This window comes from Lactuca serriola, chromosome 9 (assembly GCF_051521515.1).
Source record: "Lactuca serriola cultivar US96UC23 chromosome 9, Lser_US96UC23_V15, whole genome shotgun sequence".
In the NCBI taxonomy this organism is placed as follows: domain Eukaryota; kingdom Viridiplantae; phylum Streptophyta; class Magnoliopsida; order Asterales; family Asteraceae; genus Lactuca; species Lactuca serriola.
The window spans coordinates 29,277,894-29,299,453 of NC_136416.1; the positions used below are offsets into that span (position 1 = coordinate 29,277,894).

General features: G+C 35.1%; 1 protein-coding gene across 1 annotated transcript; it reads left to right on the forward strand.

Annotated features, from left to right (window-relative positions):
• The first annotated feature begins 19,060 nt into the window (after positions 1–19,060).
• On the forward strand, positions 19,061–20,760 carry LOC145074756 (tropinone reductase homolog At5g06060-like). The gene is made up of 5 exons (XM_079021089.1): positions 19,061–19,446; positions 19,682–19,889; positions 19,980–20,196; positions 20,275–20,381; positions 20,460–20,760. Exons 1-5 carry the CDS (start codon positions 19,238–19,240, stop codon positions 20,646–20,648), a joined length of 930 nt encoding a protein of 309 aa, XP_078877215.1. The 5' UTR covers positions 19,061–19,237; the 3' UTR covers positions 20,649–20,760.
• The last annotated feature ends 800 nt before the right edge of the window (positions 20,761–21,560 follow it).

The window sequence follows — 21,560 nt, forward strand, 5'->3', positions numbered from 1 at the left end:
CACCATGGCTGGAGTTCAAACCATGATTCGGGCTATGTTGGCTGAACAAAGGGAAGAAATGAGACGAATGTTGAATAGGGACGAACCTACTATGCCCATTGAGCAACCCGAACTGATTCCCGAGCAATCTGAGGAAGGGAACTACAGCCGCCAAGTGAGTCAAGTAGGGACTCAAGGTGAGCAAAAGGATGGCCCAGAAGGGAGAAACAACAAGGATGGGCGGATGTACAAGAATTTCTTGGGTGCGAAACCACCAAGTCTCTCAGGAAGCCCAAAGCCGGTTGAGATTATGGATTGGATCTCTGAGATGGAGATGGTGTTTGAAAGTTGCAGCTGTAACGAGAATCAGAAGACTATCTTCGCTGTAAGACAACTGAAAACTGGAGTCTTGAGCTGGTGGAAGCTATTGGCAGATACGATGCCACGAGGAGAAGCCTTAAGGATGTCGTGGGAAGAGTTTTTGGAACAGTTGAAAATGCAGTACTGCTCAGAGGTAGATCTGATAGACCTAAACAACAAGTTTCAGAACCTGAAGAAAGGGAAGATGAGTGTTGATGAGTATGCCACCGCATTCACCGAGAGGATGAAGCTATTCCCCTACTTGGTGCCTACTGAACTCTCCAAGATTGATAGGTTTGCTAACGGACTGCCCACTGACTTTGGCCCAATGGTCAAGATGGCAACTACCTTGAAAACAGCTGTTAGGGCAGCTAAGAACGTAGAGGCCCAGATAAGAGAAAAATGTCTAGAAAAAGATAAGGCAGGAGAGAAGCGGAAGTTTGAAGGATCTTCGAGGTCGAACAAGGAAAGAAAATTCTCAAAGCTTGGAGGAGGAGATGGAGGTGAAGCAAGATGGTGTGATAGATGCAAGAAGAAGCATGGTGGGAAGTGCAATGAAGAAGTGACTTGCTACAAGTGTGGGAGGACTGGTCACTATTCCAAAGACTGCACACATGATGATAAAGTATGCTACGGATGTGGAGGCAAGGGGCATATGTCCAGAAACTGCCCAAAGAAAAATAAAGCAGTAAGACCAGAAACGCCACCAAGGCCAAGGGCATTTCACATGATCCTCGACGAAGCAGAAAACCGTGCGAGGAATCAAGGATGAGGACTTCATATCCGAAGATCAAGTTATGCAGTAGCCATAGTATTGTATGATGTGGCCTATTAGAGGCATAGCCTAGGGTGAACTTGAACACCTATGTAATCATTTCAAGAAATAATATAAAACCTTTGTTTTGTTATCTGATGTGTTAAGTTGATTCGCTGCATGGTGACTTGGGAAACTGCGAGACAATACTTGGGACGAGTATGAGTAGGTGTGAATGGTAGTAGAGGCCTATACTACCGGAAGCACAGGACTCACACTTGGATCAGGGAAAGTCACAAGGTTACCAAGAAGCTAGTAATTGATTTCGTTTTATTCAAGTGTGTTGTTACCATCGTTTCGGTAATGACTAAGAAGATTGTTGATATTCCGACCCTTGTGGTCATATCAAATCGAGTCCGACTACGATGAGTATGTTGTGTGGTTCAGAGAAACAAGTTTGATGTAGCGTCCGACATTAAACCAAACGGTTGAAATTAAAGCGATCAATAGAAGTATCGCACTCGTTGTTAAAGAAGTTGGTAGCTAGAAATGCCTAATGTTAAAGTGTGATTATATCACATTAGAACACGAAGGAAGGCATAGTCTGTTTTAGAATTTAACTCTAAGAGACCTAAGTCTAAGTGTTGCAACGTACGATGATAGGTCGTTAGAATATGACATATCGATCTATAGTAGTAATAAAAGAACTTATCTCAAGTCTGTATCCAGCAAGGATCGAGATTGTGACTTGAAGGTCATAATTTGGAGTCTAACCTGAGGTAGAGAGCAGGTGCACGATCGAGTACTCTTACAATCAATGAGTTTAAGAGATAGAATTGAAGGAATGTAGAAGTTATAATTATTACCTAGGATGAAGAGATGACATATGGAGTCATTATACGACCCTGTTTCGTTGATGATTCCGGGACGTAATCATCCTAAGGGGGAGATAATTGTAACGCCCGCAAATCCGGGCTAATCAAATTAGAGGCAATAGGAGTCGAAAATGACTTTTCGACAAAATATTATTTAGAATAAATAATCTTAACCAAGTTGTAGAGTATGTCACAAGGTTTCCGTACATATAAGGAACGCCGAAATCCGAGTTATAACGAAGAAGTTATGGCCCGTCGAAGTTTTACGGCAAAACCGGCACGGCACCGGGAAGCGTAAATAGTAAATTTACGATAGAGCGAGATTTAGCCTTAGCGATCTAAACGGAAGTCGTAGAATATGTTAAACTAAGAACATCGATAAAAAGAACGCCCAAATCTGACTTCGTATGAAGAAGTTATGATTTTTCGAAGTTTCGGACTAGCAGTGTACAGCCCGAAATTCGAATATTTGATCGAGCGGTTTTTAGCCGACACGACCTAAACGAGAATCGAAGATCTCGTTGAGAGTAGCGTAACGAGAAAAAGATGGGCGAAAACGGATGTCGGATGAAGAAGTTATGAGGATTTAACGGACCAATCGTGTCCCGGCCCGTTAATAATATAAAATTTAAAATCGAGCCAAAATTAGCTGACGGAGTCTAAACGAAAGTTGTAGAGTACGTTCCCACCTTCGCGTGGATATAAAGAACGTCGAAAACGGAGATCGTACGCAAAAGTTACGAATTTTTAAAGATTGTACTCGATTTTGCGAGATCTAATACGAAGTCGCTGACGTGGCGCTTTCCCAGCCGTCCGATGATGATCGCTGAAGTCGCCTCGGATGAGTGACGCGTCGCCCCTCGCTACGCCCAGCGTTCGGTCTCGTACGCGCCGCGTTCGCTTAGCCATTCTCGGTCCAGAAGAAGCCACGACGCACCACCGAGGTCTCGCCATCTGGCACCCTTATCCGAAGTTACGCCCCGCGTAACCTTCTGAACGCCCCGCGTAGTGCGAAGCCTCGCACCTATAAAAGGGGTGCGAGGGCAGCCGGTTTTTCACACCAAAAATCAACTCTTTCTCTCACTACTTTCTCTCTCTACAACCCCAAACCACCCCTAAACCCTAGTTAAGCCCCTTAGCACCCTAGGGAAGCCCCGAGGCTCCCGGAGTCCCGAGAAAAAGGAGTTTTTCGGTTTCGAAACGCTGCTCCAATTAAGTTCCGGTTTTCGATAAAATTCGCTGTAAGTGTGCTACGCTTACACAATTTTTAATATAGCTTTCATATAATTATAGGAATGTTATTAGGTCCTTAAAATAATTATTTGGGCTATTAAAATGAATTATATCGAGTATTATTAACACTTAATAATACTCGGACTAATGAATTTGTCGCGGTTATTGTTAAACTAAACCCTAGTGGTATTGGTACTAGGTTTTATCGAAGGAATATCGTTTTGAGAGTATCGAAGCGCTGTCCGAGTGCTAAGTCACCACCTACTCAGGTGAGTGCATAGTTACTTTCATCTTACACATAGATATGAAGTATTTAATATATATATTACGTGTTGTGAGTGCATAGTCCCTTTCATCTTACACATAGATATGAAGTATTTTATATAAACTACGTGCTATGTGTGCATATTATCTGAATACTTGCTGTCTATGTTGGATGAACGTTTTATACATGTTTTAAAGGATTTAAACTGTATACGTATTTTATATATACGAATATGTTGGGTATGAGATGGGTAGATGAATGATGAGAGATAGAAGATGACGTGAGTATACATTGGCAGCTACAGACTTAGTGCCTATGGGACAAACACCGGTAGCTATGGAATTAGTACCTTTTAGACTTTGGTAGCTATGGATTTAGTACCTGTTGGGAATTGGTAGCTATGGACTTAGTACCTATTAGTTAGACGCTGGTAGCTAAGGATTTAGTACCTGTAGGAATTGGTAGCTATGGACTTAGTACCTGTTGAACATTGGTAGCTATGGACTTAGTACCTATTAGATAAAGACTGGTAGCTATGGATTTAGTACCCGATGAATAGACTATAGCAGCTATGGAATTAGTGCTTTATGAACGAACATTGGCAGCTATGGATTTAGTGCCAGTCCCATAACCCTGGAAGTAAGGGACTTCGGAACAAACGAATGCAGGATAGATGACTCTTAGGTTAAATCCTTAAGAGTACAGAAGATAACGGGGATGGGTAATGGGGTTAATTGTTTGATGATTAAACATAACAATTATATTATTGTGGGTTGAAAACCCTATGTACTCACCAGGTTTCCCAACCTGACCCACTCAGTCTATGTATATCACAGGTGACGAAGTGAAGTGACATTACGCTGAGAGATTTAAAGAGATATAGATCACTAGTGTAAATCATTGTAAGTTCTGTTTATGCTTATGTTTTGGTATTAACGATGACATCCCAAACGTTTTAAAATGAAATAAATACGTTTCCTCGAAAATGTTTTAATAACGTATTTACCATGTTTTTCTGGGAACAAATTCCGCAACCTTTTTATAAAATGAAGTACTCTGATTTTTATAAAGCATAAACAAAATCGGTCTTTTCTGGCCGTGATTTTGGGGATGTCACAGTTGGTATCAGAGCATTAGTTTAAGCGAACTAGGAATATGGATTTATTTCTAGACTTAAACTTAGAATGCTAAGCGATGATTGTGAGGTGTGAGCACTAGCTTATTTTAGGAATGATGCCTAAATTGCTTTTATGTGCTAAATGCTTTGTGCATGATATGTTGTTAATTGTTCGGATCTATGGTCTGTTGCCGACTGGATCTGTAAACCTTATGTGTTTAGGATTCTAAACGTACGAATACGATATTAGAACTAGCATGTAAACGTTTCGGAGTGATAAGGATGATTTAAACGTCAATCCTAAGTAAAGGTCTAGATTCACCTCATTAGGTGTATAGATCAAGATGGTAAGAACCCGTAGCGGAAACGTAAACGCAAATGGGAACAGGAACCAACCCCCAGTGGTTCATCAAATACCTATTGTAGAAGAAGTTGCGCCTGAGCCAGTCACCATGGCTGGAGTTCAAACCATGATTCGGGCTATGTTGGCTGAACAAAGGGAAGAAATGAGACGAATGTTGAATAGGGACGAACCTACTATGCCCATTGAGCAACCCGAACTGATTCCCGAGCAATCTGAGGAAGGGAACTACAGCCGCCAAGTGAGTCAAGTAGGGACTCAAGGTGAGCAAAGGGATGGCCCAGAAGGGAGAAACAACAAGGATGGGCGGATGTACAAGAATTTCTTGGGTGCGAAACCACCAAGTCTCTCAGGAAGCCCAAAGCCGGTTGAGATTATGGATTGGATCTCTGAGATGGAGATGGTGTTTGAAAGTTGCAGCTGTAACGAGAATCAGAAGACTATCTTCGCTGTAAGACAACTGAAAACTGGAGTCTTGAGCTGGTGGAAGCTATTGGCAGATACGATGCCACGAGGAGAAGCCTTAAGGATGTCGTGGGAAGAGTTTTTGGAACAGTTGAAAATGCAGTACTGCTCAGAGGTAGATCTGATAGACCTAAACAACAAGTTTCAGAACCTGAAGAAAGGGAAGATGAGTGTTGATGAGTATGCCACCGCATTCACCGAGAGGATGAAGCTATTCCCCTACTTGGTGCCTACTGAACTCTCCAAGATTGATAGGTTTGCTAACGGACTGCCCACTGACTTTGGCCCAATGGTCAAGATGGCAACTACCTTGAAAACAACTGTTAGGGCAGCTAAGAACGTAGAGGCCCAGATAAGAGAAAAATGTCTAGAAAAAGATAAGGCAGGAGAGAAGCGGAAGTTTGAAGGATCTTCGAGGTCGAACAAGGAAAGAAAATTCTCAAAGCTTGGAGGAGGAGATGGAGGTGAAGCAAGATGGTGTGATAGATGCAAGAAGAAGCATGGTGGGAAGTGCAATGAAGAAGTGACTTGCTACAAGTGTGGGAGGACTGGTCACTATTCCAAAGACTGCACACATGATGATAAAGTATGCTACGGATGTGGAGGCAAGGGGCATATGTCCAGAAACTGCCCAAAGAAAAATAAAGCAGTAAGACCAGAAACGCCACCAAGGCCAAGGGCATTTCACATGATCCTCGACGAAGCAGAAAACCGTGCGAGGAATCAAGGATGAGGACTTCATATCCGAAGATCAAGTTATGCAGTAGCCATAGTATTGTATGATGTGGCCTATTAGAGGCATAGCCTAGGGTGAACTTGAACACCTATGTAATCATTTCAAGAAATAATATAAAACCTTTGTTTTGTTATCTGATGTGTTAAGTTGATTCGCTGCATGGTGACTTGGGAAACTGCGAGACAATACTTGGGACGAGTATGAGTAGGTGTGAATGGTAGTAGAGGCCTATACTACCGGAAGCACAGGACTCACACTTGGATCAGGGAAAGTCACAAGGTTACCAAGAAGCTAGTAATTGATTTCGTTTTATTCAAGTGTGTTGTTACCATCGTTTCGGTAATGACTAAGAAGATTGTTGATATTCCGACCCTTGTGGTCATATCAAATCGAGTCCGACTACGATGAGTATGTTGTGTGGTTCAGAGAAACAAGTTTGATGTAGCGTCCGACATTAAACCAAACGGTTGAAATTAAAGCGATCAATAGAAGTATCGCACTCGTTGTTAAAGAAGTTGGTAGCTAGAAATGCCTAATGTTAAAGTGTGATTATATCACATTAGAACACGAAGGAAGGCATAGTCTGTTTTAGAATTTAACTCTAAGAGACCTAAGTCTAAGTGTTGCAACGTACGATGATAGGTCGTTAGAATATGACATATCGATCTATAGTAGTAATAAAAGAACTTATCTCAAGTCTGTATCCAGCAAGGATCGAGATTGTGACTTGAAGGTCATAATTTGGAGTCTAACCTGAGGTAGAGAGCAGGTGCACGATCGAGTACTCTTACAATCAATGAGTTTAAGAGATAGAATTGAAGGAATGTAGAAGTTATAATTATTACCTAGGATGAAGAGATGACATATGGAGTCATTATACGACCCTGTTTCGTTGATGATTCCGGGACGTAATCATCCTAAGGGGGAGATAATTGTAACGCCCGCAAATCCGGGCTAATCAAATTAGAGGCAATAGGAGTCGAAAATGACTTTTCGACAAAATATTATTTAGAATAAATAATCTTAACCAAGTTGTAGAGTATGTCACAAGGTTTCCGTACATATAAGGAACGCCGAAATCCGAGTTATAACGAAGAAGTTATGGCCCGTCGAAGTTTTACGGCAAAACCGGCACGGCACCGGGAAGCGTAAATAGTAAATTTACGATAGAGCGAGATTTAGCCTTAGCGATCTAAACGGAAGTCGTAGAATATGTTAAACTAAGAACATCGATAAAAAGAACGCCCAAATCTGACTTCGTATGAAGAAGTTATGATTTTTCGAAGTTTCGGACTAGCAGTGTACAGCCCGAAATTCGAATATTTGATCGAGCGGTTTTTAGCCGACACGACCTAAACGAGAATCGAAGATCTCGTTGAGAGTAGCGTAACGAGAAAAAGATGGGCGAAAACGGATGTCGGATGAAGAAGTTATGAGGATTTAACGGACCAATCGTGTCCCGGCCCGTTAATAATATAAAATTTAAAATCGAGCCAAAATTAGCTGACGGAGTCTAAACGAAAGTTGTAGAGTACGTTCCCACCTTCGCGTGGATATAAAGAACGTCGAAAACGGAGATCGTACGCAAAAGTTACGAATTTTTAAAGATTGTACTCGATTTTGCGAGATCTAATACGAAGTCGCTGACGTGGCGCTTTCCCAGCCGTCCGATGATGATCGCTGAAGTCGCCTCGGATGAGTGACGCGTCGCCCCTCGCTACGCCCAGCGTTCGGTCTCGTACGCGCCGCGTTCGCTTAGCCATTCTCGGTCCAGAAGAAGCCACGACGCACCACCGAGGTCTCGCCATCTGGCACCCTTATCCGAAGTTACGCCCCGCGTAACCTTCTGAACGCCCCGCGTAGTGCGAAGCCTCGCACCTATAAAAGGGGTGCGAGGGCAGCCGGTTTTTCACACCAAAAATCAACTCTTTCTCTCACTACTTTCTCTCTCTACAACCCCAAACCACCCCTAAACCCTAGTTAAGCCCCTTAGCACCCTAGGGAAGCCCCGAGGCTCCCGGAGTCCCGAGAAAAAGGAGTTTTTCGGTTTCGAAACGCTGCTCCAATTAAGTTCCGGTTTTCGATAAAATTCGCTGTAAGTGTGCTACGCTTACACAATTTTTAATATAGCTTTCATATAATTATAGGAATGTTATTAGGTCCTTAAAATAATTATTTGGGCTATTAAAATGAATTATATCGAGTATTATTAACACTTAATAATACTCGGACTAATGAATTTGTCGCGGTTATTGTTAAACTAAACCCTAGTGGTATTGGTACTAGGTTTTATCGAAGGAATATCGTTTTGAGAGTATCGAAGCGCTGTCCGAGTGCTAAGTCACCACCTACTCAGGTGAGTGCATAGTTACTTTCATCTTACACATAGATATGAAGTATTTAATATATATATTACGTGTTGTGAGTGCATAGTCCCTTTCATCTTACACATAGATATGAAGTATTTTATATAAACTACGTGCTATGTGTGCATATTATCTGAATACTTGTTGTCTATGTTGGATGAACGTTTTATACATGTTTTAAAGGATTTAAACTGTATACGTATTTTATATATACGAATATGTTGGGTATGAGATGGGTAGATGAATGATGAGAGATAGAAGATGACGTGAGTATACATTGGCAGCTACAGACTTAGTGCCTATGGGACAAACACCGGTAGCTATGGAATTAGTACCTTTTAGACTTTGGTAGCTATGGATTTAGTACCTGTTGGGAATTGGTAGCTATGGACTTAGTACCTATTAGTTAGACGCTGGTAGCTAAGGATTTAGTACCTGTAGGAATTGGTAGCTATGGACTTAGTACCTGTTGAACATTGGTAGCTATGGACTTAGTACCTATTAGATAAAGACTGGTAGCTATGGATTTAGTACCCGATGAATAGACTATAGCAGCTATGGAATTAGTGCTTTATGAACGAACATTGGCAGCTATGGATTTAGTGCCAGTCCCATAACCCTGGAAGTAAGGGACTTCGGAACAAACGAATGCAGGATAGATGACTCTTAGGTTAAATCCTTAAGAGTACAGAAGATAACGGGGATGGGTAATGGGGTTAATTGTTTGATGATTAAACATAACAATTATATTATTGTGGGTTGAAAACCCTATGTACTCACCAGGTTTCCCAACCTGACCCACTCAGTCTATGTATATCACAGGTGACGAAGTGAAGTGACATTACGCTGAGAGATTTAAAGAGATATAGATCACTAGTGTAAATCATTGTAAGTTCTGTTTATGCTTATGTTTTGGTATTAACGATGACATCCCAAACGTTTTAAAATGAAATAAATACGTTTCCTCGAAAATGTTTTAATAACGTATTTACCATGTTTTTCTGGGAACAAATTCCGCAACCTTTTTATAAAATGAAGTACTCTGATTTTTATAAAGCATAAACAAAATCGGTCTTTTCTGGCCGTGATTTTGGGGATGTCACACCCAGTTAGTCCGGACTTCGGTCCGATGCAGTGGGCAAGGCCTAGTATGTGCTTTATATGTTATTATGTGGTATGTGGTAGATTGGGGGAGCTCACTAAGCTTCGTGCTTACGGTTTTCAGTTTTGGTTTCAGGTACTCGGTTTTCAAAAGGGGAGCTCGAGAAGATTGCAGAGCACACACCATAGTCAGTTAGCCTTGGAATGTTTGACTCTGATAATGATATTATGTTTTGAATTTAATACTCGATAGTTATGTTTGACTTATGATACGTTTTTATAAATCTAGTTTTAGTAATGTTTTTAAAAGAAATTTTTAGTCGTGATTTTTGGGTCGTTACACCCCGATGATTCATTGTCCTAACATGAGAGCAAGGTCTACTTCATGCCCCAGTGATATTGGATCTCTCATTACATTTTCTTGATGGTTATTTCTTGAATCATGTGAGCCATCCCCAAAAAGTCGACGTGATTTGTTTTTCCCTTTAGCATAAATTGAAAAGGGATTGATTGCAGCGTTGATGGCAGCAACGTTTGGTGGTGGTGAGAAGGCCGACATAGCTTTATGCATGCGGTGGATTTGCATATATATGGCCTCCAAGTGCTTTGTGGATTGGTGAAGCGGCTTGTGCAAAAAGTGCAATTGTATCTCCAACTTTGTTGATGTTCTTCGACAGTTGTGGTGGAGGTTATTACGTCGTTGTAGTTTTCTTGATTTGGTTCCACCGAAGGCTAAAAGAGCAACAAACACACAAAGGGAGAGAGAAAGAGAAAGAAGTTTAGAATATAATATTTACTGTATATTGGGAGTTGGCATGCAACTTATATATATATATATATATATATATATATATATATATATATATGGTTAGGTTATTTTGTTTTTACTATCTATTGTGTGCATGTATGATTGATTCTGGACCAATCATTTGAGTTATTTTAAGAAAGTAATTAATGCATATTACATGTTGAAAATATAATGGATATTAATTACATCTTCAGCATTTAATATGCATTAATTATTTTCTTCAAATAACTAAAATGATTGGTCCAGAATTAATCATACATGCACACAATAGATAGTGAAAACATTTGAACCTAACTTTCTCTTTCTCTCTCTCTCTCTCTCTCTCTCTCTCTCTCTATATATATATATATATATATATATATATATATATATATATATATATATATATATATATATATATATATATATATATATATATATATATATATATATAGAAAAGTGAATATACCCTTAAGGGTATATAAGCTTAGGTACCCAAACTCACCATAATACGTTGTTTTGTTTGATATATTCATTATAATTTTCTTAAACTTTAATCCTTAACTTGATTTATTTTCAAGATTTTCAAATTTTCAATATTATCTTCCTCTTATATCACATTTTTTGACGAACACCTACTAAGTTATATATATTATAGTTGAAAATGAAAATTATGTAAGAGGACGATAAATGCGAAATTTATAAAAATCTTTGAAATAAATCAAGTTAGAAGTTGAATTATAAGAACATTAGACAATTACAATGTATATAAATTATACAAAACGACATAGTATGGTGAGTTTGGGTACCTAAACTTATATACCCTTAAGAGTATATTCACTTTTCCATATATATATATATATATATATATATATATATATATATATATATATATATATATATATATATATATATATATATATATATATATATATATCAAATTCTTTCCGAAGTGTTCAAAAAATCTATTTATTTATCAAATTTGATTCTGTATGTTAAATACACAATGGATTTTTTTCCATGTAAAATAAATATAATATACTATATGATTTCACAGGTATATAATTAAAGTGATAGATTGATAGTTCATTATATATCACAAACTTAAAAAATATGATCGTTAATGTAGATACTTAAGAACAATTCGTCACAATAGTCCATATATTTATCAAATAACGTAGATATAAATTAAAAATGTATTTGACACGTCTTAGCTAGCTGAAAAACTATCTTATTTTTCAAGGTTTTTTTGGTTTGTCGTGTTTGATAAGCCAAAAACTCAACTTTTAAAAAACTACTTGGAGTAGCTTTTCAGAAGTTTTTTTTACAAAATTTTCAAATATACCCTTAATTAATTATAGAAAACTTATTTTGGAAAATGTCCGTTTATATAATTTTATATCTTTCAACTATTTTATCAGCTAGTTTTTATCAAATATTTTTTTTATCAGTTAGCTAACAACGAAATTATTAAGTAGCAGCTAGCTTTTTAACTAGAAGCTAGTGTATCAAACGCAACCTAAATATATAAATCACTGCGATATAATAATTACAATGTTTCTTAATCTTACAATTAACATTGATATGTACCAAAAGTTTTAGGCCTAACAGTAGACATCATGGCCGACTCTAAGGTTGTACGACCAAACACACATGTTTCGTGTATGGGGGCCCAATTTTTTATGTACTAAAGACATACAGTATATAGGAATTATCGACATAATTAAATTCCGTTGGAAATTTGACTTAAGGCTAACAACGACATATCAAACGACAAAATTATGTAGGGACGCATTAGCTTATTTGGAATCAACTGGCTTCTCTCGCTCTCTAATTACCATCACTAATATTTCGTTGATTATTTGTGTATCATATGTTCTTCTGTTTTTAATGATAGTCAATACTATAATTCTTGATGATCTACTAGGTATCAAATCGTATGACATGATTAATGATTTTTGCTTCTACATAAAAAAATTAAATTGATAATTCATTTTTACTTTTCGCACAAAATAGGGGTAAAAATGTCAACTTCGTCCACCCTTACAGTTGTGGCTTCGTGATGCTTCAACATGTACGCCAAGGAACGCTAATTAAACGAAATTTAACGGACACAGCTTGGTGGAATTAAGAAATCATGAACTACGACCTGCATGCATAATTAAATACTTCATTGCCTCATCGCAACCTTCGCGACTCTATATATATATATCTTCTTATCTAGCTTGTTTCAATGTCGTTACGTTAAAGAAGGCTAACTAGGACCTGCCGGAAAATGAAGTCACCCATCCTTCCTCTCCCTTCAGGTTCGCTAGGGATTTAAACTTCTAAATCGGAAGCTCCAATGCTCTCGCTCGAACAACTTGAAGTCTCCTTGCATGAGACTATGTACCTTTGATCTACTCATGTAACTGTTTGTGTTTCAGCAAAACACTTTACATGAGAATTTAAAAAGAAGACCAACACATTAAAATCTATGTGATCTGCTTGAAACTCGCACCATCAACTTGAATCGCCATTTTATTATCGAATAACTAGTTTAAAATTAACCGATTCAATTTATCATCTCTTATCTCTCTTTAGCTCTCTTGATAACTCATGCAAATTAAATTAAATACGTGACCACATTATCTCCGCGGACATTTGTCAGAAATACATCAATCACCTGGATCTGTTCTCGTTATACAAGCTCAACCCTCAACTTTCGGTGTACTCTCATATTGCCTTAGGTAAACTTGAACCAATTCTCCCAAAGATATACCTATAATTAAGTTAACATCAAACTCTTTGTAAATATATTGTCAACAAAATGAATTGAAATATAGTATATTATGAATAACAGGGTCCTCCAATATGAACAAAAAATGTTAAAAAAAAAAGGATTTAAAAGATTAAGAAAATATTGTTTTCTTAAATAGAAATCAACACAAAGCAGGAAGAAAGAAGTTAATTGCATATATTCCATGTAAAATTTACAATTATTGCATGAGAAAGAAAGTAAATTAGTAAACTCCCCAAAAAAATTAGTTTGAATTTGTTAGAAGAATTTTCTAGTAGTCGTAATCTTGTTCCCCGGCGATTCAACTTGTCCTAACCTGAGCTCAAGGTCTACTTCATGCGCCGGTGATGTTGGATCTTTCATTACATTATCTTGATGGTTATTTCTTGAATCATGCGAGCCATCCCCAAAAAGTCGAAGTGGTTTGTTTTTCCCTTGACCGGAATTTGAAAAGGAGTTGACTGTTGTGGTTGTGGTGGTGGTGGCGGCGCTTGGTGGCGGTGAGAAGGCCAGTGTAGCTTTATGCTTGCGGTGGATGTTCATATGGCCTCCAAGTGCTTGTGCATTGGTGAAGCCTCTTTTGCAAAAAGTGCACTCGTATGATCGACTTTGTTGATGCTGTTCTTCAACGGTGGTGGTGGTGGTGGTGGAGGTTATTGCGTCGTCGGAGTTTTCTGGGGTTGAGTGATTTGGTTCCATTGACGGCTAAAAGAGCAGCGGAGAGAGAGAAACCAGGGCGGATGGAGATGGTAGTGGTCAAGTGATGAATGAATGAGTTATGAAAATCTTAGGATTTACTGTATATGGTAAGTTGGCCTGCAGCTTATATATAGATAGATACCATATTCTTGCCGAAGTGTTCAGAAAGAATCTATTTATTTTGTCAATTAAAATGGATTCCAACCATCCTAAAATCTGAAAAAATCTTGTGTTTCTATTTTAAGAACACAACTAGAAATACGTTATGTTTCGATCTAGGTTTTGAAAAGTGATAGAAAAATACGATGACCCTGAAGTGGTATAGAAAATATGAAAAACGAAAAGTATTACTAGCGTTTGTACAAATATACATTTTGAAATATATAAAATCTGAAAGAAATATTTTTATAGTTTAAAGACACTTTAACCCTCTCAAAACGATTAGTTTGTATACAAATTAAAACTAATGACAAATAATATAAAATATATGTTTTTATTTTTTTGATTTTGTGATTATATTATTTTGCTTTAAAGTGGAGTTTTATTTTTCTATTTTTGTTTAATGTAAGATATTTGTATTTAAATTCAATAGCACAAAAGAAATTATGTTTTTATTGATTTTCGACTTCTAACGCTGCACTTTGTAATTTTTGCTCAAAAGACATTATGTTTTCATTATTATTTTTCACTTTTAGCAATTTTTAGATTGTATTTTCTAACACAACATGACAAACAGGATACCTGTTAAATTATCGAAATTGAATAAAATTATAAAATACAACAAAAGATATTACATTTGCTATAAAATTTATGTCATAGTTATATAGTGATTCAATTGACACAATCCAAAGACGGCAACAAAGTGGATATAAGATAATACGAAATATATTGTTTGTCTGTATATGTTTTGTATTGAATCAAGTACAAAAAAGTTCACCCGTATCTACGTATCTCCCATTAATATCCACACAATAAAAGACAAGATAAACAAAGATTTCATAAAAACTCTTTCATTTCCTCATTGTATCTCATTATATATTTTCAACATATATCGATAACAACAAATAAAATATTGGAGTCCATCCAGCCTCTTTGGTATACTCGTCAACAACATCATGATTCAGCTAAATTTATTGTTTTTAATTCTATCCTTTTAAGTTTTATTTAGTGATCGATAAAAAATACTCATCCAACCAAATCATCGACTTCGTATATGCGGAAACATCAATAATGTCACAATCATGTCCTTTCATATGTACCAACAAATCTATGTGAACTGTCTCATATTGTGTTAACTTTCGACCACATCACAACTAAATTCAGATCAAGTTAGATGGCCAGGTGTTTATTAGGACTTTTAAAACATGATTATTCATGTTTCAAACAAATAATTATTGCATTTAAAGTTATAATAATCAAATTTATTACAGCTGTGATTATTTATGTTTTTAAAAACAACCAATTTTGTATCATTATATAACTACAACAAAGCCGATAACTTAAAGTTAAGTAAAATTACTTCCCTTTAATTTATCCATATATTTTTTTTTCATAGTTAATGACATTGTAGGAAAATAGGTAATTCTTGAAATTATATATGATAGACTTTTTGCAAAAGATAAACTTCATCAAAAAATAACTTATAAAAAGCATTGTATAGTTTGTATAATTTTTCATATCTTAAATTCCGGATATAATGTAAGGATACGTTTAGACATTCTGTTTATTAGTTTTCAACTTATTAGAGTTTAAAAATACTGAAATAGTGAATTATATAATTATTGTTCTGTTTATTAGTTTTTAACTTACTAGAGTTTCAAAATATTGAAATATTGAATTAAATAATTGTTACAACTTCAGTCGATATGAACATCTCAAAAATCTCAAAATTACTGTTTTAATACAACACAATATTTAATTGTGTATTTAATTTTACAAAAATAATTAGAAAAACTTGGGTCAAACAGTCCCTAGGCATAAGCTACATTGTTGGGCCGGCCGTTGACAGCCCACTAAACGTTAGAATGCCTTCCAAAACACAAAATGTGTGTCGTTGATGATTATTTGATTGTGAAATATATTCTGGATCATTTAAAAGAAAAATCATATACCTTTAGTAATTATATTCGACATTTTCTTCTACAAAATCTGATGCGTTTCATTAGAGATTTATGCACCTCACATGATTTATCTTATTCTAACAGAAATGATCTTGCTGAATAATGTGGAATAACGAAAAATATGAGAAACATATGTCCAGACTCTATCATCTGGGGTTTCGACTCCCAATTTTCCCAAGTTTCTAAAAAATTTTAGCGGTGTTTTATTTAGTTTTGATGTAAACTAAGTTACAATCCGTGGGAACCACGGGTAAAGAATTTATAAAAAAATTATATTATTAATAAGAGTTAAATTTGTTTAACACTTTTTCTATTGATTATTTAAAATTAATATTAATATATATTTGTAAAAAAGTATATAAATTTGAATAGATGCTATATGACACATAAAACGAAAGTCTATTGATAATTATCAAGTTTATGTTCATGAAGCAGTTTGTTTATTATTACCTAAATCCGATTATAACTGTATTCTAAAAATGACTCTAATTCTTCATAATTTTAATTTTTAACATCAACAAATTAATTTTTAAAAAATGTTACATAAATATATTCCTAAACATATAATAATTATAATATTTTAAAAATAAATAAGTTTTTATAGTTAAAACTCATAATTATGAATCAATCATTTTCAATAAATTATTAATTAAAGGATTAATGTTTTTTTTATTTACGTAAATGCAGAAATAAATTATTATAAAATAAAATAATCAAATTTTTTTGCTTCATAATTTTTTACCCTTCGTGGAACACAAAGTTTATTATGGCCGTGAATATGGTTGAATGATTATTTATTGGAACTTTAGTAATATTTTGTGGGTTATTTGTAAAGTTTTATTGTTAAAAACGAATTTATAACAAAATATGCATAAAAACCGATTTAAGTAAATTATATGCTAGTTACTGGAAAAAAAAATAAGTTTTTATTTACATAAATTGTAGATATTTATGCAAAATACCATAGAAATATGAGTTATTACAAAGTAGTTAATCGAGTAGGGGCAAAAAAGTAAATTGTGATGCTAATTTTCTATTATGTTACAACAAATACACACAAAAAAAACACATATGGAAATAGTATATGTTCTTATAGAAATAGTATATATTCTTATGAAAAAGTTGTTAAAAACACAAATCTTATAAAGTACAATGTAATATTCTGCATGGAATGAAAGTATGCTACTATTAAGGGATAAAAATGCAGAAAAAAAAAATTAAAAAAGTTTAATTAAAGAAGGTCGCCTTTTTATTTTGTGGATTATTTGTGAAGTTTTATTGTTAAAAAGGAATTTATAACAAAATATGCAGAAACAACAAATATATCCTAATAACTTGAAAGTATGTTGCTATTTTCTGCATAAAATGAAAGTATGCTGCTATTAAGGGCTAAAAATGCAGAAATAAATTGTTATAAAATTAAATAATCAGTTTTTTTGCTTCATAATTTTTTACCCTTTGTGTAATACAAAGTTTATTGTGGTCGTGAATGAGGTTAACATATTATACGGGTGGAAAACTTCCCAAAAATGCACCAATTGGATTTAAAAGTCACAAAAAGAGAAACAAATATTAAAGAGAGAAAAATTCCATGGACTTACCAAACAAAGAAAATAAAACAGAAATACACATACAAACACAAACTACCATTATGTCCCTGTACATAAATTTTGCGATTAAAGGGCAAATTTGTCAATTACCATTATATCACTATACAGAAAATTACCATTATATCCATGTACAGAAAATTACAATTATGTCCCTGTACAGAAAATTTGCGATTAAAGGGCAAATTTGTCAATTATGGAAAAAACTTGAATATATATGCTTGGATTAGATTTCCTTTTTCGGGTATTATGAAAAAACTTGAATATATATGCTTCTATAAGTAATTTTGATTTAATATTTATGTATTGGTTTTTGTTTTTAAATTAATAGTATCAAATTTATGAACCAGTTAATACTTATTTTGCTTTATGTGGCATATGTTTTTTAGGTTAGTTGTTCAAATGGCATGTGAGCAGCTTAGGTGTCCACCATCATATTTTTGGTGTATCAGGTCGTTTTACAGAGTGACACGACGATGAAGATCCATACAGATTCTTCGAATGGGATGTCACATATGACGATATCTATCCACTCGGTGTTCGTCAACAGGTCGATATATATCCAATCATTCAATAACTTTACTCCAATCAACATTTTTTACGTTTGATTTCTCAGTTTTGTGTTTAAACAAAAAAACTTACTAAAAGTTTCATGTTAAAAGTAATACTTTCGTTAATATTAAGATATGATGGTTAATATTAAACAGAAATAGCAACATCAAGGGAGCAAATAAAGGTCGCCATTTTCTGTCCATGACTGGGAAACAGGGGCTTAAAAAAACAATTAAGTTCATAAAGAGAAATAGCAACAGTTAAGCAATTCCACACACTCATACACATTGAGAAGCAAAAAGTGATGTGAAAAAAAGAACACAAACATTAAAAAAAAAAAAAAAAAAAAAAAAAAAAAAAGATAAACAAACAATCTGAAAGCAGGTTTTTATAAAGTTACTGAAGCGATTGAAGTCTGTGATTGAGTGGACGATTTTCAACTGTGATGATTGTAAACCTTAGAAATACGATGCTGTAAATAAACAATTGATATCATATGTTTGAATTATATATTGAGCAGAATACGATCAAATTGAATGCAATTGATATTATACCTTATATAAGAAATTGGATACCATAATAACATGCATTGAATCGGGTATGTAATGAATTTTTGAGTTAATATGTACAGCTGTTATCACTGAGTAAATGGAAAGAAAACAGGGAGTTCTATATATTTTGATTTGTAGTTGAAACAAAGTAGGGGTATAATCGGTATTTAACTTTGGAATAATTCTGCTGTTTTGAATTGACACGTGGAGGGTTGGTTTTGTTTATTAGATAGGGAGATTATATAGTATTAATGATATCAGTTTGTGCACTGTTTTGAATTTCAATCATTTAGTGTTTTATTTCAAAACTGTAGATTGTTTACTTAACGTATCAAATTATATGTTCATTACAAAAGATAGGTTGAAGGAAATATATAAGGATATAATAAGATGTATAGGGGGTTGGAGACAAACCGTAGATTCTTGCTTTCGTTTTAACACATGTAAGTCAATGCATCAAGATAAACTAATTGAAATTTGAAACGCACAAAAGCTTCCTCCTTCCCTCCATAATCCCAATCTGTGTAGCCATGTGCGATGCATTCGTCTCACCACCATCTCTGCTAATCCTCAGAAAGCTTCAAATTTCAAGCTCCCCATATGTCTCTACTAGTTCATTCAAACCCTCAGTTAGATCCAAGTACCGAAGCGTTCATGCCTCCCTCAGTCAAAGTCATTCAAACAGATGGTCTCTTCAAGGGATGACAGCACTTGTTACTGGTGGTACCAGGGGAATTGGGTACACAGACAAATTCCTCTTCTTACATATGATACGATTTTGATATTTGTATTGGATAAAATTGCGATTTATGCTTGGAACCCTAAGTACGATTTGGGTATTTTCAATATTGCATATACGCATGCCATGCTTTAAAATTCGAAGTCTATATGGAATTTTTTTACTATTCGAATGTGCTACAGTTTAACATCAAAATGTCTGATTAGGTTTAGGATTTTGTTTTCTCTGTATACAGGCATGCGATTGTGGAGGAATTGGCTGAGCATGGGGCAACTGTACACACCTGTGCTCGAAATGAATCTGAACTAAATAGCTGTTTGAAGGGTTGGGTGGATAAGGGTTTTGAGATCACTGGTTCAGTCTGTGATGTATCTTTACAACATGATCGTGAAAAGTTAATGAAAGATGTTTCCTGCTTGTTTGATGGAAAGCTTTATATACTTGTAAATTTCCCAAATTTCTATGTTAAGTCGTTTTTTCCAGATTAAATCGAAAGGAAACAATAACTATAACTTCCTTGGGTTGATTAGTAGGTAAACAACGTGGGGACAAACATTAGGAAGCCGATGGTGGAGTTAACATCTAAAGAATTCACCACAATAATGTCAACAAATTTTGAATCGGTTTTTCACATCTGCCAACTTGCATACCCATTGCTCAAAGCATCAAAAACAGGGAGCGTTGTGTTCACTTCATCTGTATCAGCTTTTGTCTCACTCAAGTCCATGACTCTACAAGGAGCCACAAAAGGTAAACTTGTGACAATTTTGTGTTTTTGTCTTGTTGATGAAAACTTATGACAATGTTGTGTTGTTGATCCGTTTTTAGGAGCGATTAATCAGCTTACAAGAAACTTGGCTTGTGAGTGGGCAAAAGATGGTATCAGAAGCAATGCTGTAGCCCCTTGGTATATCAAAACATCCATGGTAGAACAAGTGAGTTCCTCTTTGCTTACAAAAAATGATTTAGGTTAGAAAAGACATGAGATAACTTATAATCTTAATCGAATCCAGGTACTAAGTAAGAAAGAGTATGTTGAAGAGGTTCTTGATTGCACACCACTTGGGAGATTAGGGGATCCAAATGAGGTTTCATCACTCGTTGCATTTCTTTGCATGCCCGCTTCATCTTATATCACTGGCCAAATTATATGTGTTGATGGTGGGATGTCTGTAAACGGTTTCTACCCAAAGCATGTCTAGCTTTTCTTGCTAATTGTGTGCTTTTAATTTGCTAATGTTTTTTTTGTTACATTTCACACATAGTATTGTTTTGAGATTAGTTTTTGTTTTTAATGTTGCGGTTTTAAATTAATGATGCTTATAGTTTTGGTAGAAAACCTATGTGACCCAACAAAGGATAGAAAAATCTTACTGGAAGAGCTTTGTTGATTAGCAAGTTATTAAAAAAAACAAAAAAAAGGAAAAGAAAAACTTCTCTAATAGCTTTCATGAACTTTTTGGGTTGATAAAACTCTTGAAAAAACTTATAAATGCTCTAAGACGTTAAAATGCTCATAAAGAAATGAGGGGACAACACGTTGGTTGATTGTGTCTTGATATTTTACTTGTGAAAGAAAACAATACTCAAAGTATAAAGTATAATTAAAAATTATATAATCTTTTGGGAATATATTACAAGAATTAAAGTGGAAGCGTTGCTTTATGATTAGGTAAAGTTTGAGTCAATTAATGCTTTTGATTGATTTGGAGGGAGGATAGAGTTGGTTATCTACTTAATCAAGTTTGGTTATGGGTGTAAAAAGAACACCTCATGTCTACCCATTTATCAACGAATGATTAAATATCTAGATAACTGTTTAAAACAATATCTTTATAAATTATTGGTCCTTTTGATTATGATTTTTAACGGATCTTAACTCCATTGTCGAAATCAGAAACAAACTGTTCTAAAATGGTTTCGTTTTTGCAAACAAAATAAATCTTCAGACATGTCTATTTCAATCAATTATAGTGATATTTATATCAAGTATTGATGATATTGATGATGTGTAAAAAGATTATTTACACTTGATTGGAAAATGATAGAAAAAGAACACCTGGATTGATGATTAGAGAGCCTCGTTTACTATTTTCTTTATTAAAGAAAGTTAT